This window comes from Triticum dicoccoides, chromosome 7A, assembly GCF_002162155.2.
Source record: "Triticum dicoccoides isolate Atlit2015 ecotype Zavitan chromosome 7A, WEW_v2.0, whole genome shotgun sequence".
Taxonomy (NCBI): domain Eukaryota; kingdom Viridiplantae; phylum Streptophyta; class Magnoliopsida; order Poales; family Poaceae; genus Triticum; species Triticum dicoccoides.
The window spans coordinates 2,636,693-2,662,289 of NC_041392.1; the positions used below are offsets into that span (position 1 = coordinate 2,636,693).

Below are 25,597 nucleotides of genomic sequence, written 5' to 3' on the forward strand. Positions count from 1 at the left end.
TTCTTGCCATATAAATAGGACATGGGGATGAAAGCCATTCTGAAGTGACTCCACAACCGTCCTGCATTTGAGAAACCACATGATTGTTCTCATAAAATAAGCTCTTCCTAATATGGTTCATGCCTAGTGTTGAATAACCAAGTAATTAATTGTCGTAACATGGTTGAACACTTAACGCGCCGGCGAAGAACTCTGCGTACCTGGTTGAATAGGAACGAAGGATGGCAGAAGGAACAATTCTGGGGGCATAGGGTTTACACCTGACCATTCAAAAACCCCAAGTACCTGCAGCATCAGGTATATAGTTCATATGCGCTTCGGGTCGATCGACATAAACAGTTTTGTCAAACTTTTACTCTTGTTGAAGTATTCTGCATAACTGAAAGCATGCAGTTTCAGACTTGCTTGTTAACAAGAACATATTTTTTACTCTTAGTATATTAACAAGAAGCGTCAAATGTTTGGCGAATCAAGCTAACTTGTGAATCACTTGCTGAAAATAGAAACTTGGAGCCGGCACAAGGACGATGATTGTTACCGAGAGCCAGACTTTTCCCAAGATTGGTATCATTGTTGCACCACCATGGTCATGTATCCATTTCCTAGCTTTCGGCATGGACATATCCGGTCCATCATCAGCACCCTCACCAAGTAGTCTTAGAGCGGTATAGTTGAGAGCCGAGCTGAGCATGGAGCTCTCACCTTCCGCATGTAGTCCCCATCCTCCATCCATATTCTGATAATACAAAAACTTGGGTCAGTCTATTTATTCCGATATAATTTTCTTGTGTAAATTTTTTGAAGAGATCCGTAGAAACAGTTTTAGTGAAAAATATATATTGTGGAAAACAGAACTTGCTAAAAGTTACCCAAGATTAATTCCTGGCAAATGTGGCGTGCACCTTACCTGTCGGTTGTACAGATAGCGACAGATCTCCTTGCGGTGTTCTGACGATAGCGTAGTACCTAACGACTCCGTGACATACAAAACTATGATCTGCAGCAAGCAGGAATGAACAAACATGAGAATGTCTCCCATGTCGATGTCACACCAAAGTTGTGAATAGTTAGCAAGAATATATAGCACGCATAACCATCTAAATAAATGTTTATCATAACTAACTTGATGGTGATGATGATGCAAACAAACAAACATCAAATTTATGTATGATGCATCTTAATTACCATGGTTGCTGTGGTAAAGAGAGGCCCCGGAAAATCTCCTGGCCAGTGCCCATCATGCGCTTGTACGGCTGAGAAGTATCTGAGTGCCCTTCTCAGTGTCTCCGACACCATAGCTATATTGATATCACCACTAGTTTCATCATCTTTTGGTTTCTGTTGTTGGTCAAGGCTGAACTTATTCCCCTTTGCTAGCTGCACAACAAAAAGCAGAGCATGTACTCAGTTTCATAAAAACGCTTCAAATATTCAGTTGGATAGATACCACCAAGACAAGGTGTGTATATATCGGTGCATTTTAATTACCTGCATGCGGGCCAAAACATCGGAGCTGTGCCTTGTCCTGAACCTGTTCTTCTGGAATTCGGCCCGTGAAGCGTCGGCCGCATCCCGCTCTTCGCTTGATCCGGTGTCATTTTGGTCAAACTCCCATGTTTCTCTTCCGACGTGATTGTTACCGCTCGTGAGCCACGGGCCACCCTCAGCAATCTTGAGCTTCCACATTTGTACTTTTTACAGCACAAACACAATATTCTTCTGCCACTATCAAGCCAGACCTGATGGCAAAAGCAGGGTTTAAGAGGTCAGAAATTTTGGAAAGAATATCCATAATCAGGTTCTCTCTTTTACTGTTGGGAGGTTTTGCCACCTTAATTTCTACATGCATGCAGCAGTTTGATATAATATTTTTTGGAAATAGGAAATATGACATGTAAACGTCGAACAGTACTGACATAAATAAGAGACCATCACAGCACTTACAGAATATTTGAATTGCACTTGTTAGCAGGCACGATCACAGCGGGAGGGAATCGACAGAAGAGCGTGCACATCACCCACTGTACCAATGCCGAATGAAAGAAGCAGGGTGATGAGTAGAATGTTGCGCATTCGGTCGGTCAGAGCAGCAGCATGGATGATGCATGAAGAGTGGGCCAGATGTGTTTATATCTCCGGGAAATGGGGCGGGGGCAAATCACATGGAAGCGATGAGGCCTTCCTTTTGCGTGCTGGGTGTGGATGGGCAGCTGAAAACCAGGGGAAATGGCTTATGCATGCTCGACCGTCATGCGATTCTCGGTGCCTGCCGTGTGAGTGTGGCGCATCATCCATCTCGTTTGTTCAAATGGTTTGTGAAAATTCGATGAAACGAAATAGTGTGAATTATGTAGGTGCAGTCTGAAACTAATCATGTGCGCTTCCGATGATAGATTTAGCCGATTTTGCTGTGGAGTTTGTCGCCCCCCTTCGCCTTACGATTCGTTAATGTTCTTTCTCAATGTGACTCACACTTCTGATTGCAAAATTTGGTTGCCGAACCCTCAAACAAAAATTGTTGCCGAATTTGCTTTTATCCACACACTTCTGAAGCGCTCTGTATGTCCAATCCAGGTGCAACCGACTGATGGTCCAAAGTCAGCGGTTAATTGTAGAAAGAAAGAACATTGTGCAAGTAGAAACATTTTTATGTACCCCCTCTGGTCCTCTTTAGTTTGCATATAAGATTTGTCTGAAGTCAAACATCGTAAAGTTTGACCAACTTTATAGAAAAAATAGCAATATTCACAATGTAAACTCAACTTCCTTAGATATGTCATGACTTTAATTTTCATATTGTGTAACTTTAGCATTGTAAATGTTGATATATTTTCATATAAATATGGTCAAACTTTATGAAGTTTGATTTCAGACAATTCTTATATGCAGAGTAAAAAGGACCGGAGGGAGTAAGTTGATAACTGCAATGACTAAAACTTGAAGACACAGACACCCGCCCAAACTGCTCACCTGAGTCGAGAAAGATAAATTGCACACTTGAATTAGATTTATATCTTCAGGCAAGTATTTATACATAAAATGAACAAACTGTAGTAATATCAGCATCAGTACTGACTACTAGGAATTAATCATGGAAGACCAACAGAGCAGCTAAACTGCATTCACCAAGTCTGAAAGAATATATGCTTTAACAATTCATCATGATAGCATTATCTGTAACACTAAATACAAACAAGAAACCGCCACAGTTCAAAGTTACAAAGTGGAACTCAAAGAAGGAAATACGTACTCGAGCGTTAATTACGTACAGAGACTAAAACATCGGTCGATCTAGAAAAAATACAGAGCAAGTTGCCAAGGATTGAGAGGACTCTAGTTCCCTCCCAAATCTGAACAATCTTCAGCACAAGCTAGCTGTTCCATGAAACAATCACACTCTACTCACAGCCTTAGCAACAGGTTGGAATCAAATGTATCTCCACTTCATCCCTGAAGCAAAATTTGGATGGATGCCGAATTTGCTTATACCCACACAATTCTGAAGCACTCCGTATATCTAAATGCCCGACATTCAGCTAACTAATGGCCAAAATTCAGTGATGAATCGATATGGATTACAGATAGATACATACATGTATGTATCTGTCAACATAACTGATTTCAGTACAACACCACAAGCAGAAGACTGAATTAACCAGGATCCTCTTTCAATACAGTTATAGTTGCATCCTCTTCCTTACAGAATTAACCAGGGGAGCTTTATTCAACAAAAGTGGTGAGGGTACAATCAGCCAATAAATAGGCTGCTAACCACAAAAGAGAACCAACTGCTCATCACCATCAATGTACATGTTTTTGCTTGCTAATGACATTATTATTATACACATGGCATGGTGATGGGAACGGATAGGATGGTGATTGATTGTACATGCATGCTGCACATTCTGCTTACTGGATTGATTACTGTTTGCTTTATCCCTTTACACAAGTAACAACTAGTACTGTAGTATACATACATATACATGGCCTAGGAATTTCACTTCCTACCTGCGGAAACAGAGCTACTTCTCGCCATCCTTGTCGTCGCCACCGGTTGTCGCCGCTCCATCACCGTCATCGCCGCTGTGTGAGAAGTGGGATTTGAGCCCGATCCAGCACTGGTAGTAGTCGAGGTCCCGGGACGGCGACTCCAGGGCCCAGCGGCACACGCGCGGGATCAGAGCCGACTCGAACATGAATGCCAGCGTGCCACTCAGCCTCGTCGGCGTGTTGGCGTCCGGTCCGCCAAGCTTGCTGATGGTCGCCTCGTACGTCTTGGTGTCTGGCCCGTGCGGCGTCATGCAGCTGTGCAGGCTCGCGCCTCCTGGGAGGAAACCATCGGCTTTAGCCTGTGTTGCAAAGTTCAGTTCAGGACTTCAGGAAACAGATAACAAGTTCATCTCAGTTTATACCGAGGCCAGAGATTCATTACCTCATACACGCCGTAGATCAGCCCCATGAACTCGCTCATGCAGTTGCGGTGGTAGTACGGAGGTCGGAACGTGTTCTCGGCCACCAGCCATCGTGGCGGGAATATCACGAAATCAAGCAGTGCCACGCCAGGCTTGTCAGTTGGAGCAGTAAGCACTGAAAGTGAGGAACAATATATGCACAAGGTTGTTAGCCTTAGAACCCCAACCCATGAATCAACTAAAATGGCCCTGAAAACTGAAGTATTATCTCAGTCAGAAGAAGCAGTCACCTGTGTTTACTGAGGGATCAGCGTGATCGAACAGGACAGTGTTAAACGGACAAAACTTGCTCAGATCGTACTGAAACGAAACAAAATCAAGTTAGGCACACATGGTAGAGCTTACTCAGATTGTACTAGAAGGAAATAAGTAATATCAAGCTAGGCAAATATGGCAAGATGTTGGACCAAAAAGAAATCAGGGACTTAATCTTTAATGAAGGATGCATAAAGAAGACGACAAAAATTAACAGCTAAAACTTAAAAGTGACTCAACAGACCTTGTAAGGGACATAGTTTCCATGCCAGGCGACCACGTTAAACGGCGAGAAATCCTGCGTAGCTGTAAAAAGCTCACCACCATACTTCTGCACTATGACGTATCCAGGGCGGTGGGCTTGCTCGAACCATGCCGTGGGGGAGAGGAAATCCCTTGCTGAAGCCAAACCATTAGCACCTGCACCCCAACCACACATTAGGCACCTTATAACAGCACAGCATGCTGATTCAGACTTAAGTAGAATACAGAATGCAGAGGCACGAGTATATTACCAATTGGGCCGAGATCAGGGAGCTGGAAATGGGCGCCGAAGATCTCTGAAACGTAGCCGCGCGAAGGCCCGTCAGGCAAGTCGACGGCGAAGCGGAAGCCCTGAGGAATGACGACGATCTCGCCGGGCGGCACCAGCATCTTTCCGCATTCGGTTGTGATCAACAACTCTGGGCTTGACACCAAAACCGTGGAAGTAATGAGGATCGACGTTCTCATCAAAGGTAATGAAAACTTAACAGGCAGTGCATCATTACATAAAGAAATAAAAAATCCTTTTTCTTTCTAGAACTTTTTAAAGAGAAAACTATGCTGTCAAACGCACGTGACGACAGAAGACGACATAAGCGGGACACTGGAAAAGGACGGCGAGCACATAAGTTTGGGGAACAACAGTAAGACGCGATCATCGCCCTATTGGTAGTGGGTTCCGGTATGTATACTAACAAAGAAGGTGTGACTGAATTATGAGGCAATTTCAGTCCAGATTTTCTTTTCAAATGCTATCAATCACACATACAACGACACAAGACGGTACGGGCGGGGCACTGAAAAGGATGTCAAGCAGAGACTGTTGGGGAACAAACGGTGGGATGTCCAGGTGATAATAACCCTGCTGGTGGCGTAGCGGGGTATGGTGTAGTAACAAAGGAAATGGCGGTTGTGTTGCTGAATTGTGAGTTGGTTTATCGGAATGAAGCATGAGGTTAGATGCAGGAAGATACTGGTACAGTGTGTCTGAATTTAGTGGTTTGGAGTGAAAGGCGCTGCACTCACTCCCTTGCTGTGGCACGATGAGGAAGTCGCCGTCGGCGTTGCAGAAGGCGCACCCGTCCATTGACTTGTTGGCGGCGTACCTGGAACAAGAGGGCATGAGCATGAGCACGAGCGCGAAGCAGAGTCAATCGGCCATTCAATTTTGGTCTGAATTTGGAACAGCTGAATAGAGTCAACTGTGGAGTGGAGTGGTGAGGTGAACAGTCTGAACTGAAGGATGGTTCAGTTCAGTTCAGACATTAACAAGTCAGAAAGAAGCAGGGGAGCAGTTGGAGCAGCAGAGTGGAGGACATACATGTGGACTGCGAATCCGTGGCGGAGGAAGGAGCTGCCGGCGCCGCAGACGGTGTAGAGGCCGTCGACGAAGTCGAGGTCCGCATCTGCATCGCGGGGCGGCAGGTCGGCGGGCCGCCATCGGAGCTGGGTGGGCGTGGCGACGGCGGCGTTCGGGTCGTGGAAGTCGGCGAGGAGGCGCGGGTTGGGCGGGGTCCGCGGGTGGAAGGGGTCGTGGGTCACCGACGGCTTGATCCGGTACATCCACCTGCAAATCAAATCGGAAAGAAGAAAGAGCGGATCTTGATTCAGCCTCGCCTCGACTGGAGGTTGGAATGGCGGGGGAGCAGAGCAGAGGAGGAGGGAGGAAGAAGAGCGTACGTTCGTAGGTTGCGGTGGCGCGGGGTGGTGAAGGAGGTGCCGGAGAGCTGCTCGGCGTAGAGCCCCAGCGGGCAGAGCAGCGGGCTGTTGTGGCCGTTGGCGGGTAGCGCCCCCGGGACGGCCTCCGAGGCGAAGCTGTTGCCCAGCCCCGACAGGTACGCGTACCCGTCGCCGTTCTGCTCCGGCTGGTTTGGCGGGTCGGCGGACATGGTGTCCGGTGGCGGTGGCGGTGGCGGTGGCCCTTCCCAGACGCCGGCGAGGCGAAGAGGGAGCGAGTGGCGAGCAGGCGAGGCGTGTGGGAGTGAGGGACAGCGTCAGGAGGTCGTCGCCTTGTGCGGCAGATGAGATGGATGAAGCGTCTCTCTCCTCTCACCACTCCCAATAACAATTAGCAAAGCAGCACTCTAGTACTCACGATCCCAAATGCTTTATTATTACAGCGGAGCATCTCAATTATCATATTTCAAATCCAACAGACTACCAAATTTGGCATGTGTTGACTATGATGAAGTTCATCCACGGCCGCCCTCGCCCTTGCCGTCCTTCTCGCGGAAGTACCGGTCGAAGACGCAATATGGACCGAACCGGATCTGCGCATCGCCGGGAGTTGTCCTTGCCGTCACTGTCCGCCTTCTCCTCTTTCAGTGGGAGTCCGACAGGAAAAACCAGACCAAACCGACGGTCCGACAGGAAAAAACCAGAACCGATGCCCTGTCCAGTTTTTAAGGCGCACTCATCTTTTGATTAAGAAAAACCTGAAGATATTCATAAAATGACCTGTAAAACTTGTGACCCAACTCTTTCTTTGTGCCCAGGCACACTAAATGACCTGTAAAACTAGGCTAGCAACACATTCAGTAAGGGACGACATCCAATATTACATGTATTCGTTTGTTTTAAGGCCAATTTTAATATTGAAGAATAACCTAGATATTTCGGGTTTTCTTATTGCAAACGAAATGAACAGATGAACCAGTTGTCCGACCAATCAAAAACTAAACCGACAGCCTCCCCGGTCTGATTTTTTTTTTTTGAAACTATATATGGTTTTAGTACACTATATGCCATGTGCTGATGAACAGACAATAGTTTGATCGACGGATCAAACATTGACAGGAGATTGAAGCACACAATAAGATGAAAAACCAGTGAAGCAAATCGCATCAATCACTCTATGTATGTGCCTTTCTCATGGTAACAAGCTGGAGCATGCGTTTTTACCTGTTACAGACTGTCTGCTGTTAAAAATGCACCCTGTCAGTCCTGATGAATATGTACTGTAGCTAGCAGTATGTCTCGACAGACGGGACCCTCTGCTGCATGTGCTGAAAACAAACCACCAAACTGCAATGCTACCACACATACATTCATGTCCCTAGCAAGCTATATGGAAATGCGCGTCTGTCTCTTCAACATCATCGGCGCCCTAGTTCTTCCCTCGCCGTTCATATCCATGGATGGGCGGGAATGTAAACAGAACAACCGGGCAAGGCAACCTTGGCCGCCTCCATTTTCTTCAACTCCTTGGACAAATGTCTGCAACTGACAGCAGATGAAGGCAGGCAGGCACACAAGAAGAGGAAGAAGATGAGAAACCAGTGAAGCAACCCATGCAACCATCTACTACTAACCCCTCTCCTCCTGTTTTCCCCTACCCAGACCTACAAACCAGCAAGGGCCTGCCTGCCCTGCTCTGCGGATGAAACACCTAGAAACAATCCTCCCGGTCCAAAGCTGCTGCTGCTCACACAAAGTGAACCCAGCCCAGGTATAACAAGCACTCACCTAACAGGCACCAAGCCACCTTTGCATTGCTTCCTTCCACTGCATTTGCATCCCATCCCATCCCAACCCCAACCTTGCTGCTGCCTGCCACCGCCCCACCGCACTCTGCTCACCCCTTCACCCACATATACACATGATTTCATCCTCCCCAGCTGAAAACTAGCTGCTGCCTCACACTCTGCTACCGTCAACCAAAGCCATGAGGGGTTTCCCGCTGGCCGGCGTGCTGGTGGCGCTGCTGCTCGCCGCCGGGGAGCTGCATTGCGCAGCAACAGCGGCACCAGCACCACCAGCAAAGGCATCGGCGCCACCGCCGCAACACCCAGGAGCGCCACCACAGCACGCACCACCATCGCCTCCGCGGCGACACCGATCATCACATGGACGAGCCCCGCCGGTTCCCAGGAAGCAGGACCCTCCATCATCACCACCGCCACCGCCGCCGAAGCAGGACCCTCCGCCTCCATCGCCGCCTCAGCAGCAGCAGGACCCTCCATCGCCACCGCCACAGCAGATCATACCACCAATACAGGTCGTGCCACCAATTCAGGACCCCGACGCGGCGGCACCAGCACAGCCACCCAGGGGCGGCAACCGCTCCGCGGTCTGCACCACCCTCCTCGTGTTCGGGGACTCGACGGTGGACCCAGGCAACAACAACCGCCTGCGGACGACAGCCAAGGCCAACTTCCCGCCCTACGGCATCAACTTCTACGGCCGCAGGCCCACCGGCCGCTTCACCAACGGCAGGCTGGCCACTGATATGCTGGGTAACAGTTACATATTTCTTCCTCTGTCTCCTTTTGCTGCTGTTGTTTCAGGATACCTGACTTGGCAGAGTTGCGGCGGTTGTGCAGCGGACAAGCTCGGTATAATGAGGACCATCCCGGGCTTCCTTGACCCAACGCTCAAGCTGGGGCAGCTCAGGAAGGGGGTGAGCTTCGCGTCGGCGGGCTCTGGATACGACGATATCACTGCCAACACATTAGTACGTCGTCAGCATCAACTGTTAATATTTTCAGCCATATCACTGCATGAAAATGTATCTGTTTGATAGCAATCTTAGTGAATGAATCATTAAAGCACAAAGTTCATATGTGTGGTTCATTCAGATGATAAAAAAAAACCTGCCTCCTAGTAGAGTTAAACTCATAAAATAGGCATGACTGGTCATGCAACAAGGTTGACCTAAACAGGACCCAAAATGATTCAGTACTTGTTCGATTCACTTCACTGGCAAATAAAACTTTCCTGTAGGACAAAAAAAAGTAATGCTGTTGAAGAAATCTAAATGAAATTTAGATACTCATTCATGAATTGTGCTGTGGTAGCTATTAGCTAAGCTTCTTACTTGCAGAGCGCGCTGCCATTCCGGAGACAACTGTGGCACTTCTGGCGTTACAAGCAACTGATCCGAGCCCTGCTCGGACTGAGAAGAGCAGAGCGAATTGTTAACAGGGCTACCTTCATCATAAGTGCTGGTACAAATGACATGCTCCTAAACTACATCGCGTCAAACCGATCAGCTGGCCCCATCGCCATGCTGCGGTACGAGAACCACCTGATAGCACGCCTCGGCAACTATACCCAGGTAAGCATGAATCTATGGACCAAACTACCTGGCATCAATCATGCACATGTATGTGTTGGGATTTTTGTGATCAATGCTGGATGTATCATAATGCAGGTGATGAGGATGCTTGGAGCGAGAAGGTTTGTGTTCGTCGGGCTACCCCCGATCGGCTGTCTACCGATCGCAAGAACATTGCTCGGAAGGGATCCAGATGGATGCGACAGCGACCTAAACCAGCTGGCGGCTTCCTTCAACTCGAGACTGGTTCAGCTGTCGAATTTCGTCAACTACCAGCCCCGAATGAAGAGCGCCTACATAGATACCTACACAATCATACGGGCGGCAACAGACAACCCTCAGAATTACGGTAACGCCACTTGAGATCTCTTCTAAACATTAGCGTGCATGATTAGAAAGTTCTTGAGCATGGTTAACAGATGTGCTGCTTTTGCGGAATGAATGAAATGTAGGGCTGACGGAGGTGTCAAGAGGGTGCTGCGGGTCGGGGATGATCGAGGTTGGCCAGACATGCAGAGGGCGAAGGACATGCCCGGACCCAAGCAAGTACTTGTACTGGGATGCTGTCCATCCAACAGAGACAACAAACCAGCTTATCACAAGCCTGATGCTGGACTCCATTGCCGGAATCTACAGCTAGACTCTCAAAGCTCCACAGCGAGGCCATTTCTGTTCTCTTTCTTTCTTTTACACCGGTGTCATGTGCTATACTCAACTGTACTGCAGGTGCATGTGCTACTGCAGTTCAGTTGAGTTGTAAAACTAGAACGTGTTACTGTAACCTTTGCAACTGAAGAAAAAGACACAGAATAACTACGGTGGATCAGCATGGGCAAATTACAGGGCAGGTCGATTCCTTACCGTGGTTCTTGCGGGGCTGTTCCCCATGAAGGAGAGGTCTAATACCGGAATCTACAGCTAGGCACCGAAGCTCAAGAGGATCCTGTGTGGATCAAGCCAAAGTGTTTAAGGCTACTTTTTACACCAGTGTCATGTGCTTTATTCAAACTCTGCTGCAGTTTAGTTGAGTACTAAGTAAGACTACAGTGAAGTTGTTAAAAAGAAACAGATTAATCATGTCGATCAGCATGAACAGATTAATTCACTAAGGGGGGTCAATTCCTTACCGTCAGGCCTTGCCGCTGTAACCCAGGGAGGAGAGGTCTATGCACAGCACCAAGGGTAGGAATATGATCCTGCTATGAAATCACAAATCTTAATCAGGTCAATGTTGTGACTTGCACTTTTCTTCGCAACATCAAAATACAGGGACATCACAATTACCAGTACAAAATAGGCAACTACTAGAAGCAGTATGAGATGGCAGCAGACAACAGGTATGAGGACTCATGGCTGATACACATCTTCTACTATCTCCAACCTGGAAATTAAACAACCTGCAGAGCCGTAGATAGATAGACAGATAGATGCTGTAGATAACAGTTGTTGACAGTTTAACTAACACTGCTTCTCATGATTCATTCAGAAGAGCACATCACTTGATAATCCCAGAATATTGCCATCAGAACAGCATCCAAAACTCCATACCAACAAAGTTTAATAGGCTGGCCAGTTACACGACGCCACCACCGACACATAACACGATCCATCCATCCATAAACCCCAAAGAGACCAGGCCTTCCTTCCTGCTGAAGCCTTTTTCACTACTACTAATAGCGCATTCCAGGATAATGAAGCGAACCTACTACTGCTACCCACTGCCTCCCAAAATCTATGTCCACAGCCAGAGAGAGCCGGCCCGATCCGCCGCTCACTTCTTACGCTCCTGCTTCTTCGGCGGCACGCTCACGAGCTCGTACTCGATCTCCGACATGTTGTTGTCCTCGTTCACCTTGAAGTCAGCGGGCTCCTCGACCACCTCGATCAGGCCCCACTTGTCCACCGCCAGCCTCATCGTGTCCTTGAACATGTCGATCCTGGCGTTGCGGAAGATCACCGTGTTGCCTGGCTTCAGCATCTCAACTGTTGACAAGGAAATGCCACTTGTTAGATGAGTTGTCATGTGCTGCAACTTGTACACAGCACATAAATGTACACAAAATGTTATCCGTTCAAAATCAGATAAATAAACCATTAAAATGTGATGAACTAAACTGACTTTGGTTACTTATTAGAAATCTGCAGCAGTCATTATACATAGTGAAAACAGATTATGTAGTATGGTTTCTATCAGGAAGTGAAAGCGTAAATCACACATCGTCCCACCAGTTTCAATAATCAGCTTACGGGCATCCTCTATTTCCTACCACATGTGACAGATCATTTGCACAAAAGGCAACCTAACTCGGAACAAGAAGAAATTTGATGATGTGCACAAAAGGCAATCTAACTCGGAACAAGAAATTTGCCCCATGCATGTCCCTCTACAGCATGCACAACAATTTTACAGATGTTTCAACAGGGCAGACAAATCCATCTGGGTTTGGCATATCAGCACATACAGCATGATAGACTCATCCTAACTACTGTGGTAGTAGCACATGGTCATAAGACAGATGTAACAGACAATAGAATGCTGCTAAGGCCCATATGGTAATTGCAAGCAAGTGGATTTGTGTCATTCATCTCCCACCCTGGTTACCCATCATAGATGTGAGTTTTACTCCGTCCGTAAAGAAATATAAAAGCGTTAGATCACTACTAACATTTCTTTACAGAGGGAGTACTTCAGTTAAGCATGCACACAAGTTTTATGTACTCAGAAATTCGAATTTCATGCATGACCCTTCAAATCATACATAAGCAAGTTAGTTTATCAGGTATTTTCCCTGATGCATGCCAACCCATATTCCATAGAGAAACCTATGCATTCTGACCAACATTAGTATACCAGAAAATCAAATGACGATGATTACGCCAATGGTAACTGTAACAGAGTCCCAACATTTGATGAATAAATAAGCGTGCAGTGTTAACAACAATACACGCTACATACCCCTTGAAATCATGTATAGGCAGGCAATTTCAAATATTTCTCCCCCAATGCAAGACCAATGATACCATGGTAACTGAAACTGATTCCGCGACAGTTGAAGAATAAAGAAGCACGTAATGCAAGCAAGAATGTAGCTTGGCTACATGCCTATTGAAATTATCATGTATACACAAGCTGATTTCAAACATTTATCACCCAAAATGTAGGACCCAAGACATCACTGCCAACTTTAGTGTAACACAGGAAATCAAACGATGACCGTACTCATGGTAAGCAACTACAAGCAATTAACTGTACAAGATGTTATCCATCAAACTAAAACTAAACTAAACTAAGATAAATAGACCATTAGCATGTGATGAACAAAACTGACTTTAATTAATTAAAAATCAGCATCAGTCACTATAGATATGGAAAACAGATTATGTGGTACGGTTTCTATATCAGGAAGTGAAAGTGTAAATCACACATCAACCAGCAGGTTCCAATAATCACTTTATGGGCATCCTCTATTAACAGGATATGAGCTTTCAGCATCCACAGTTTCACTTCAACAAGCCTTGATGATATGCATAAATGGCAATCTAACTCGGAACAAGAACAAATTTGCCCCATGCATGTCCCTCTACAGCCTATAGAGCAATTTTACAGATTCTTCAAGACTCTACAGCCTATACAGCAATTTTACAGATGCTTCAAGAGGGCAGACAAACCCAGCTTGATTTGGTATATCAACCCGTATATACAGATATCATGTTGAATAAGTAAAGTATGCATGATACACTCATCCTAATCAGTGTGGCAGTAGCACATTCTCATAAGAATGGAACAGAAAATAGAATGCTGCTAAGACCCACAGCAATTGCAAACAAGTGACTTTGCATACCCCCATTGGTTACCCATCACAAATGCTTCGTTTTACTTCAGTTGAGCATACATGCAACTTTTATGTTCTACAACTTGCAATTTTGTCCATGGCCCTTCAATCATACATAAGCACCTCAATTTCTGAGATATTTTCCCTAATGCAAGGCTAACCCATATTGCACAGGCAAAACTATGCATTCTGATCAACATTAGTACTATAACAGAAAATCGAATGCTAATGATTACACCAAAGGTAACTGCAGCTGAATCCCCAACAGTTGATGAATAAAGAAGCATGCACTGTTAACAACAATTTCAGGCAATTTCAAAGATTTCTCCCCAAATACAGGACTCAATACATCACTAGCAACATTAGTGTAACATAAAATCAAGCGATGATAGCATGGTAACTGCAACTGATAATACAAGCAACAATGTAGCTAGGCTACATGTCCCTTGAAATCATAATGTACAACACAAAAGTTGATTTCAAAGGTTTCTCCCAAAATGCAGGACCTGAGACATCACTGCCAACATTAGTGTAACAGAAAATCAAAAAATGGCTGCACCCATGGTAAGCAGCTGCAAGCAATTGTCTGTCCTCAAACAGTCGATGGATCAAAAAGCATGTAAACAACATAAACAACAATGCAGCATGCCCCCCAGATGTGAGTTTTACTCCAGTTAAGCATACACCCAGTTTTATGCTCTAACTTGCAATTTTATGCATGGACATCCAAATCATAAGTGCACAAGTCAGTCGATTTTACAGATAGTTTCCCTGATGCAGGCTAACCCGTATTCCACAGGGAAACATATGCGTTCATACCAATACTAGTCTACCAGAAAAACAAAATATGATGGGTATACATACACATGGCTACTGCAACTGATTACCCAACGATTCATGAATAAATAAGCACACACACAGCTTAAACAACAATGTAGGCTACATGTCCCTTGAAAATCAACATGCACATACAAGCTGATTTGAATGCTTCCTCCCCCACAATGCCATCGCTGTCAACATCGGTGAATCAGAAAACGAAATGATGACTGCACCCATGGTAAGTAACTGCAAGCAGTATTCTGTCCCCAAAGAGTCAATGGATGAACATGGACATCAATGCAGGTAGATGAAACTGCTCAATCGAACAGGACAGAAGGCACAAGAGCAAGTAGATCTACACAAATCATCTACAAATGTATACTAGGGGAGGGCGTTGTCAGCAAACAGCACGGGGCGAATCCATCCATGGGTCCAACAAACACAAGGGCAGAGGCAAGGTACATTATTCATCCACACATGGGGCAAGCAAAGCAAGGCAGAGCGGATGAGATGGGGCGGAGGGGAAGGGGAAGGGGAAGCTCACTCTGGCCGTTGCGGGCGGTGAAGAGGACGGTGGCGGTGGGGTCTCCGACGAGGCACTCGGCGACGCGGGTGCGGGCGGCGGGCTTGTCGAGGACGGTGCGGGCGGAGAGGACGCGCGCGGTGAGGTTGTGGCCGTGCGTCTGCGGCAGCAGCTTGTCGATGGTGGTGAAGACGGGCTTGCGCAGCACCACGGCGGGCTGCGCGGGGGAGGGGGAGGGGGCGGGGGCGAGGCCGCCGCGGGTGGCGGTGGGGCGGGGCTTCGCCGTCGACATCTCGCCGGAACCCTAAACCCTAGAGAGCGAGCGGCGGAGGGGGGGAGATTCCGGTGGTGGGGGTGGCGGTTACTTGTGGGAAGAGGAAGAGGAAGAGGAAGAGGGAGGCGAATGTGGTGGGATGGGGATGGAGATGGTTTGGCCCATGTATGTATAAAAGAGCAAGAGGGACGGGCTCGTATATGGGTCGCTGGACACGCCGGCCCAGGTTGAAGTGTCTGTGAGCGGACCAACACGCTCCTACTGGACTGGGCTCGTGGTGGGATGTTGTACGTACCCGGCCTCTGCATAGCAGGGATGCACAGTTCAAGATGTGTGTGGGCACTAGTTAATGTGAGGAGCTAGCTCAGAGCCTGGTGTCGAACACGGAACCCAGCGCCAAGCAGTGGCTCTTCACCTTCATGCAGTCACTTGATCATGATCAGTTCGTTTTGTTGGCCGTCACGCTTTGGGCGATATGGATTGCACGCCGAAAGGCTATACATGAAGGAGTTTTCCAATCGCCACAAGCAACTAATTTGTTCGTCAAGCGATTCATTGACGAACTCAATATGATTACCACGAGAAGCCCGACGACGACAAGTGCAGTTCCAGCTAGGAGGCAGCCACGGGCGTTCCGCCCTGTTGGTTTCGCCAAGATCCATGTAGATGCTGGAGTGAGAGCAAGAAAGGGGGGATCGGCAGCGGCAGTATGCATGGATGGGCAAGGAAATTATCTTGGCAGTTCAGCATTGGTGGTAGCTGGCCTAGAGGACCCAGCAATTCTGGAAGCAATCGCTTGCCGTGAGGCATTGGCGCTGGCAGAAGACCTTAACATACACAACTTTGTCATTGCATCCGACTCCAAACAAACGGTGGCTGATATTTCATGTGGAGGCAAAGGAGTGGTTCTATCATACAGGAGATAAAGAGTAGAGCTTTTATGTTTCAATGTAATTTTTGTTTTGAAGGTCGTGCGGCTAATGCCGACGCACACAAACTTGCCAAATACTCGCTTAGTCTCGGTCCGGGGCGCCATCTATGGTTAGGCCAACCCCATGATCCGAGTTGTATCCCACCCAGTGTGGTTTTTGATGAATAAAATTTGGCTTTCCCCTCAAAAAAAACAAGACAGACATGCACACAGGACATGCGGCAAAAAGCAAAGTTATATAAGACAAACAAGCTATGCATAAGCCATGAAAACAATTGAAGCAATCAAATCTGTGATCGAAAACGTACAATTATGACCCGCCCCCGAGACACGAAGGGGAGAGGGATTCCGGTGGCGGTTACTTGAAGAAGGCTTGCAGCGATGGGATGGGATGGGATGGGATGGGGATATCTCTCCCTTCTTGTATCAAAAAGAGGAGGGGGAAGAGGGAGGCGAATGGACAGTTCATATACATGCCCAAATGTTTGCGGCATAGGAAGGCTCGTGCGGATGCTTGACGTGGCCTTGCTCGGGTTGAAGTGTCTGCGCAAAATACATGCCAAGTGGATTGGACTGGACTGGACTGGGTTGTGCCACGGTGTAACCAGGGCGAATCCGAAAAGGTTGACCCATTCTCTCAGCATTAACCAAATCGTCCAAAATCTAGCCCGATTGATTGTGGGGCCTCCTATTCAGCGCATAGGGCGTTGGGTGACCCTGTTTTGTTCGCAATTTCAAAAAATGCTTCTGTTTTCCATTTTTTAACTAAAAACTGTTTGCGATCTCAAAAAATGTTTGTACTTTTCGTAATTTGTTTGTTTTTTAGAAACATTTTTGAAAATTGTTCGCGCTTTGGAATCTGTTTTGGGTTTGCAAATTTTGTTCGTGTTTCATTTTTAAATTAGAATTATAAAACATCTTCACTTTTCCAAAAAATTGGAATACGAAAAAATGTGGTATTTCAAGAAATATTTTCAAAATGTTTTCAACGCTGCTATCTGTTCTTATAGATTTATGTACCTTTATGTTCAGTTGGTGGTGTGTTGTGTAGTGGCTAATGGCTCACGGTTGGAGTGTGCGGTTGTGGTATCGATTCATGGTACCCGTTGTTGATTTTCAGCTTCTTTTGTCGCGCGCGAAAGGAAATGAAACAACGAGAGGGGTGGTGGGCTGGCCCAGTCGTGCGTCAACCCTGTGCGTCGAGCTGTTGTATGACACAAAATGCGTCACATAGGAGGTCCCTCTTTGGGAGCTCCTATTGGACGCATTATGCGTCAAATTGGGGGCGCAACGCATACAGGAGCTCCCGAAATAGGTCGGCCATTAGCGTGCGCCCGCTTTCGTAACTGTAGAGCAACGGAAAATAAGTTCAGAAAACAACCACTGTATACAGGAATTGAACCCCAGAACAGTCAGTTACAGATCCCCGTCGCTAACCAATGCACCGAACAATTGCACGTTACTAATCCTTCAAGCCAGCGCTAAAAGAAAAGAACTAATCACAGCACTTGAAATGAACACCTGTTGAAAACTTTCAAACATTTTTCTTGCAAATTGTAAAAATAAATAAAATGCAAGTAATCTTTCAAAATCTTAACATTTTCTGAAAGATGCAAACAAATTATGAAATTTCAATTTTTTACGAAAAAGAGATATTTTTTTAAAAAATAACGTTTTCTGGAATATCAAATTTTGAATATTTTTAACAACTCGAATTAACTTCAAAATATCGAAAACAAATCGACAAGTGCGAACAATTTTTGAAGGAAATGAACATTTTTTGAAACTACGAAAAAATTAAAAATTATGATTTTTTTAAGTTCTAACAATTTTAAAATTCTGAAGAAATTAGGAAATCTCTGAACAATTTTTTGAAACAACGAACACTTTTAGAAAATCTCGCACATTTTTTGAGTTTGGCAACAAAATTCTGAAAACAGGAAAATTATTTTAAATTTGTAAAAATGAAACCAGAACATTTTTCAATTTGTGAACAAATTTGGAAAAAAGGAACAGTTTTAAAATTTCTGAACAATTTTTTAAAACAAGATTTGTTTTGAAAATCCTGAACACTTTTTGAATTCTTGAACAAATTTAGAAAAAAGGAATATTTCAACTTCTGAACAATTTTGAAAAGTTTGAAAACCACATTTGAAGCTTTCAAAGGTGGGTTTGTTTATACGTACTAGCTAGGTTTATATAATAATCACCTAGTGCCGTGCTGGGTAAGGTTCAAAGGTGCTCCGTCCATCTCTTTGACTGAATTCATATATCCACAGTCGATTGGTCGTGCTCTATAGCTAGCTTTACATCATCCAGGCTATAAATAAATCTCGCCGCAGTGCAAACTACAACTCCACACAGCTAGCCATGGCCAGCAGCATGAAGCTATCTAGTCTGCCTATCCTCCTGGTCCTCATCAGATGCCTCAGCCTTCAAAGCCCGGCCACCGGCAGCCAGGACCAAGAAAGCTTCCTCTACACCGGCTTCGCCGGCAGCAACCTCACCCTTGACGGCGCGGCCACCATCACGCCGGCCGGCCTCGTCAAGCTCACCAACGAGACGTTCCGGATCAAGGGCCACGCGTTCCACCCGGCGCCGGTGCGCTTCCGCGAGGCCCCCAACGGCACGGTGCGGTCCTTCTCCATCTCCTTCGTGTTCGGCATCCTCTCCTCGTTCGGCGACATACGGGGCCATGGCTTCGCCTTCTTCGTCGCCCCGAGCACCGACCTCTCCGCCGCCTTCCCCATCCAGTTCCTGGGCCTTATCAATGCCACTAATAATGGAAGCACGAGCAACCACCTCTTCGCCGTCGAGCTCGACACCATCCAAAACACCGAGTTCGGGGACATCGACAACAACCATGTCGGCATCGACATCAACAGCCTCAACTCGGTGAAATCCAACACCGCCGGCTTCTACAATGATAGTAGGGGCGATGGCATGCTCACAAACATGTCCCTTATTGGCTCCGGGCCCATACAAGTTTGGGTGGAATACCATGGGGAGGCCACACAAATCAACGTGACCTTAGCGCCCCTTGGTGTCACAAAACCAGTGAGGCCATTACTCTCAACCACCTATGACCTCTCACCAGTGCTCACAGACCAAGCCTACCTTGGCTTCTCATCTTCGACAGGTTTAAGCACAGGCCATCACTATGTGCTTGGTTGGAGCTTTGGAATGAACACCCCCGCTCCATTTATAGATACCACCAAACTACCCGGGCTACCTTACCTTGGCCCAAGACCTCAATCCAAACTCCTAGAGATAGTTCTGCCGATAGCTTCCGCGTTGTTTGTGTTAGCTGTCGGCATTCTAGGTGTTATAATGGTGAGGAGACATATTAGGTATAAGGAGGTGCGTGAGGATTGGGAGGTTGAGTACGGCCCTCACCGATTCTCTTACAAGGATCTGTTTCGTGCCACCAAGGGATTTAAGGACAAGAATTTGATCGGCGTAGGCGGGTTCGGAAGGGTGTACAAAGGGGTTCTTCCGACATCTAAATCGGAGGTTGCTGTAAAGAGGGTATCGTACGACTCGAAGCAGGGCGTAAAGGAATTCGTCGTTGAAGTCGTAAGCATTGGCTATCTTCAACACCGTAATATCGTGCAGTTACTTGGATATTGCAGGCGGAAAGGTGAACTTCTCCTAGTATATGACTACATGGCAAATGGAAGCCTCGACAACCACTTGTATGGTCAAGAAGGAAATGCGGCTTTAGGCTGGGGGCAAAGATTCCGGATTATCAAAGAGATCGCGATGGGTTTGCTCTACCTTCATGAAGAATGGGACAAAGTTGTCCTCCATCGGGATGTCAAGGCAAGCGACGTGCTTCTTGACAAACAGATGAATGGAAGACTAGGAGATTTCGGTCTCGCGAGGTTGTACGACCATGGTACCGACCCGCAGACCACACATGTTGTTGGCACAGTAGGATACCTAGCTCCAGAGCTGGTACTCAGAGGTAAAGCAACCACTCTCACCGATGTATTTGCCTTTGGCATCTTCATTCTTGAGGTTACCTGTGGGCAAAGGCCTATCAAGGAGGACCCACAAGGCAACCAGCTCGTCCTGGTCGATTGGGTGCTTCAGAACTGGCACAAAGGACCACTTCTTGATGTAGTGGATGCCAATCTTCAAGGTAGCTATGACACCAGTGAGGCGTGCCTTGCGCTAAAACTAGGACTCTTATGCTCGCACCCATTTCCCGAAGCAAGGCCCAGCATGCGGCAAGCTATGCAGTACCTTGACGGTGACATGCCACTCCCGGAGCTGCTGCCGGCACACTTCAGCTTCCACATGTTGGCCCTGATGAAGAATGAAGGCCAAGTTGACTCGTCCACAATGTTGCCCTATCCTTCGCCGATGATGACGAGCTTTGGCTCAATATCAGACTTCTCGGTACATGGGAGGTGATATGTGCACACATGGCCGCCCTCAAGTTATGATGTTGGGTGTTTGTGCGTAGCATTTTTTTTTACAAAGGGTGGGTTTATGTGTAGTACTCCCTCCGTTCCAGTTCCACAATGTAGTGCTTATAATGTTTTTTTTTTGAAAAGTCAAACTTTACAAACTTTGATCAAGTTTATACAAAAAATATATTTATATCTATAATACCAAATATATAACATATGAAACTATGTCTTATGATGAATCTAATGATATATGTTTGGCATACTAGATGAAAAGTCAAACTAGATTATTGACTCTAGTGCAAGTGGGAGACTGTTGGAAATATGCCCTAGAGGCGATAATAAAAGCATTATTATTATATTTCCTTGTTCATGATAATTGTCTTTTATTCATGCTATAATTGTGTTATCCGGAAATCGTAATACATGTGTGAATAATAGACACCAACATGTCCCTAGTAAGCCTCTAGTTGACTAGCTCGTTGATCAACAGATAGTCATGGTTTCCTGACTATGGACATTAGATGTCATTGATAACGAGATCACATCATTAGGAAAATGATGTGATGGACAAGACCCAAATCCTAAACATAGCACAAGATCGTATAGTTAGTTTGCTAGAGTTTTCCAATGTCAAGTATCTTTTCCTTAGACCATGAGATCGTGTAACTCCCGGATACCGTAGGAGTACTTTGGGTATACCAAACGTCACAACGTAACTGGGTGACTATAAAGGTATACTATGGGTATCTCCGAAAGTGTCTGTTGGGTTGACACGGATCAAGACTGGGATTTGTCACTCCGTATGACGGAGAGGTATCACCGGGCCCACTCGGTGATGCATCATCATTATGAGCTCAAAGTGACAAAGTGTCTGGTCACGAGATCATGCATTACGGTACGAGTAAAGTGACTTGCCGGTAACGAGATTGAACGAGGTATTGGGATACCGACGATCGAATCTCGGGCAAGTAACATACCGATTGACAAAGGGAATTGTATACGGGGTTGCTTGAATCCTCGACATCGTGGTTCATCCGATGAGATCATCGAGGAGCATGTGGGAGCCAACATGGGTATCCAGATCCCGCTGTTGGTTATTGACCGGAGAGCAATCTCGGTCATGTCTACATGTCTCCCGAACCCGTAGGGTCTACACACTTAAGGTTCGGTGACGCTTGGGTTGTAGGGATATGTATATGCAGTAACCCGAATGTTGTTCGGAGTCCCGGATGAGATCTCGGACGTCACGAGGAGTTTCGGAATGGTCCGGAGGTAAAGAATTATATATAGGAAGTGCTATTTCGGCCATCGGGACAAGTTTCGGGGTCACCGGTATTGTACCGGGACCACCGGAAGGGTCCCGGGGGTCCACCGGGTGGGGCCACCTATCCCGGAGGGCCCCATGGGCTGAAGTGGGAAGGGATCCAGCCCAAAGTGGGCTGGGGCGCCACTTCCTCTAGGGCCCATGCGCCTAGGGTGGGGAAACCCTAAAGGGGGGCGCCCCCTTGCTTGGGGGGCAAGCCCCCCACCCCTTGGCCGCCGCCCCCCCTAGGCTCCCTATATATAGAGGGGGAGGGAGGGCAGACGCACCCATGCCCCTGGCGCCTCCCTCTCCCTCTCCAACACCTCCTCCTCCTCCTAGAGCTTGGCGAAGCCCTGCCGGAGTACTGCAGCTCCATCGCCACCACGCCGTCGTGCTGCTGCTGGAGCCATCTTCCTCAACCTCTCTTTCCCCCTTGCTGGATCAAGAAGGAGGAGACGTTACGCTGACCGTACGTGTGTTGAACGCGGAGGTGCCGTCCGTTCGGTGCTAGGATCTCCGGTGATTCGGATCACGTCGAGTACGACTCCCTCATCCCCGTTCTTTGAACGCTTCCGCTCGCGATCTACAAGGTACGTAGATGCATCCAATCACTCGTTGCTAGATGAACTCATAGATGGATCTTGGTCAAACCGTAGGAAAATTTTTGTTTTCTGCAACGTTCCCCAACAGAAGGATGATGGGGTAAGTTGTGCCGTTGCAGAATCGGTTACCGAGGGTTGGTCCCATCGACCGGGAAAAAGAACAAAATGACACCTATGCGATGATGCAGGCAGCACACTTCGCCTGTTCCGTCATTTATTTAGCCGACACGACGATTCACCTATGCACAACAAGAAAATCTTTGTAAAATGAAACTAACACAACATATAGTGTAGCAACCGTAAGATGAACTTGAACTGGACTTGGAAAGGAGGATTCTTGGTGTGGGAAGGAGCGAAGTACGAGGGGTGAGTGGTTGGGCCAACGCGACATGGACAGGGTGTGAACGAATGAAATGAAAGAAGAATAAGCAAAACCACATGTGATGCACAAGGCAATAATACCACAATAAGCAAAAGGAGCACAAGGCAATAAGACTACTTGTAAGTTCAACTAGTGATTGGTTAATCAGGACAGTGCCTCCTATAACGTCCACTGTGTGTCGAATGTTGGAATGCCCTTAGCCTCAGCAATAGTTGCGCAAATCAATATGATGGAGATGCAGAGCTTAAAGAGAAGCAATAATTCCTATAAAAGGGTTAAACTTGGATATGTTATACTCACTACAACTAGGGAGGAATAAGCATTGTGAGAGCGACTCGTCCCTACGAGAGGTCGTGAAGTATGACGTGTTAGCAACATGTCTAGTTGGCATTGCATGGGGTTGTGTGTTACTTGCTATGATACCCCCACTACGGGAGGTCTTGGAAGTATGAATTTTTATGAATATATAACTGTATAACTAGGAGATAATTAAGTTGGGATTGGTGGGGAGGGGGGCACTAACCCCCCGCCCCCTCTCATACCGGAACAAATCCTATAAGACCCGGTCGTATGAAGCATGTCATGAGACCCTCTCTCGCCCATCGCAAAGAAAAAATATCCCATGGGTCAATCTGGTATGACAGGCATATTATTCTACAATCAAGCACCTCCATAAGTTCTACAATCATGAAAACATCCCATGGGTCAATCTGGTATGGCAGGCATATTATTCAAACAACAATACACCTCATGCTTGCACCAATAAAGGATCATTTTGGTGGAGGGACTGTGTAAGTTTAACTGATTTATACAGAGGTATGGCAACTTGTATGGTAAAGAAAGGAGACTCTGTTTTGCTACGGGAAGATGTATGGAAAGGTTGTATTCTCAAAATAAAATGGGTTGAACTTCATTCTTATGCAAAAAATGCCAACATCACAATCCAGCAGGCAAAATCTATGATTGACCATAGCAGCATGTTTCAATTACCTCTTTCCATGACTGCCTATGATCATTTTAGCTAATTAGTTGCGGCTAAGATGGAAGAAAAATAAGCAGTTAACGTCATGACATTAGAGCAGTTACCTGGGTTTGGGTTAGAAGGTAAGATTACGAACATTTTTTAAACTCATAACTATGTTTCAAATTTGTCAACATTGTCAACTTTTCTTCTAGTCCCTGAACATTTTTCAAAAATCGTAATTTATGTTTTCTGAATTATTGACCATTTAAAAAAATCCATGAACTCTTTTTGAAAATTTACGATCACTCTTTAAATCCTTGAACATTTTTTTAAAAAATCATGAAATTCTTTACTTCACCACAAAATTTAAACCAAAAAATGAGGTGGCCGTATTTTCCCCTAAACCAGCAAGAGCGATCAGAGAAAAAAAAAAGGTTCGCATACATTTGCTTTTTTAGGCAACCACCGTGGAGGAAGCTACGCACACATGCCACAGAGGAGGAAGCAGGATTCTCAAAAAGAAAAGAAAAAAAGGAGGAAGCAGCAACCACCTAAGCCCAGCGAGCGATTGGTTCGTGGACCGTGGCCCAGGTAATTGCATTCTGGCATTTTGGGCCGGCCGAACTTTATTAATCTCTTTTTTTTTGCGGGAGAAACTTTATTAATCTCCAAATGAACAAACTGAAATAAGCATGACTACCAAAGATCCACGGTCAAATGAAAGCTATACCACCAAAGGTTCCTCGAAGTCATCGTCTCATGATATCAAGCAGTACCATGGCTCATATCTAAGTACCATGAATGTCATTCGCCACTCAGCACCATGAATGTCATTTCTTGGTGGAACTTCATATCTAAGTACTAGGTAGAACATCCTACCAAGTGAAGCAGAATCTTCTCCTTTGTTGCCGATTTAAGTTTTATGTCTAGACTAGACTGGGTCGACACGGTGTAATCGGATAGGGTTTAAGAGCTAGCGTGTGGGAAGTCGACCCTTTCTAGTCAGTAGTAGGAAGTTGTGTATATAGTAGTCAAAACATGCAGAGGAGGAGATTTGTCCCCGCGAGCGAGAGGCGTTTGAAAGCTAATATTGAGTGGAAAGCAAGACATGACATCCTTTTCATGGAACAATATTACATAGGTTCAGAACTTGCTTGGCAAGAAATTTTATTACTACATGAGTTTTTGACTTTGACTTGAGTATAGTACATCAAACGGAAACGTAAGGAAATTTCCGTTGACTTGGATTGCTTTTCCGGCCAGAGAGAGAGAGAGAGCAGACAGAGTCAAAAGGAGAATGGTCGGCATCTTCTCCGGATTCATTCCTGAATTCACACGTGCATCCATCCTAGCTCAGTTGTAGCCAATCATCTCATACACATCAGTATCTTATCTAGTATCCTTTTTGGACGCGATGGTGACCTTTTTTTTTTTGCTTTGTTGAACGATGGTGACTATTGCCAGATTGGCTAGGACGGAGCACCCAAGCCAAGCGGCCCAC

The 25,597-nt window shown here is 46.2% G+C and overlaps 4 protein-coding genes across 6 annotated transcripts; 2 read left to right on the forward strand and 2 right to left on the reverse strand.

Moving 5' to 3' along the window:
• Positions 1–3,651: 3,651 nt before the first annotated feature.
• LOC119331057 (homogentisate 1,2-dioxygenase-like) lies at positions 3,652–7,026 on the reverse strand. The gene is made up of 8 exons (XM_037604228.1): positions 6,672–7,026; positions 6,313–6,558; positions 6,018–6,097; positions 5,243–5,410; positions 4,972–5,147; positions 4,703–4,772; positions 4,433–4,587; positions 3,652–4,349 (listed from the first exon to the last, which is right to left on the reverse strand). Exons 1-8 carry the CDS (start codon positions 6,878–6,880, stop codon positions 4,023–4,025), a joined length of 1,431 nt encoding a protein of 476 aa, XP_037460125.1. The 5' UTR covers positions 6,881–7,026; the 3' UTR covers positions 3,652–4,022.
• A 774-nt stretch (positions 7,027–7,800) lies between these two features.
• LOC119332240 (GDSL esterase/lipase At5g45950-like) lies at positions 7,801–11,028 on the forward strand. Of its 2 annotated transcripts, XM_037605426.1 has the most exons (5): positions 7,801–9,226; positions 9,314–9,444; positions 9,814–10,047; positions 10,144–10,396; positions 10,500–11,028. In XM_037605426.1, the coding sequence occupies exons 1-5, from the start codon at positions 8,656–8,658 to the stop codon at positions 10,685–10,687; spliced, it is 1,377 nt and encodes a 458-aa protein (XP_037461323.1). In that variant the 5' UTR covers positions 7,801–8,655; the 3' UTR covers positions 10,688–11,028. The 2 variants fall into 2 exon arrangements, with proteins under 2 accessions (XP_037461323.1, XP_037461322.1); XM_037605425.1 differs by having other exon boundaries at positions 7,801–9,444.
• A 499-nt stretch (positions 11,029–11,527) lies between these two features.
• On the reverse strand, positions 11,528–15,626 carry LOC119333158 (uncharacterized protein At4g28440-like). Its single transcript, XM_037606159.1, has 2 exons — positions 15,244–15,626; positions 11,528–12,030 (listed from the first exon to the last, which is right to left on the reverse strand). The coding sequence occupies exons 1-2, from the start codon at positions 15,512–15,514 to the stop codon at positions 11,819–11,821; spliced, it is 483 nt and encodes a 160-aa protein (XP_037462056.1). The 5' UTR covers positions 15,515–15,626; the 3' UTR covers positions 11,528–11,818.
• Positions 14,442–20,846, forward strand: LOC119333157 (L-type lectin-domain containing receptor kinase SIT2-like). Of its 2 annotated transcripts, XM_037606158.1 has the most exons (2): positions 14,442–14,464; positions 18,824–20,846. In XM_037606158.1, exons 1-2 carry the CDS (start codon positions 14,442–14,444, stop codon positions 20,844–20,846), a joined length of 2,046 nt encoding a protein of 681 aa, XP_037462055.1. The 2 variants fall into 2 exon arrangements, with proteins under 2 accessions (XP_037462055.1, XP_037462054.1); XM_037606157.1 differs by lacking the exon at positions 14,442–14,464 and having other exon boundaries at positions 18,798–20,846.
• Positions 20,847–25,597: the final 4,751 nt, after the last annotated feature.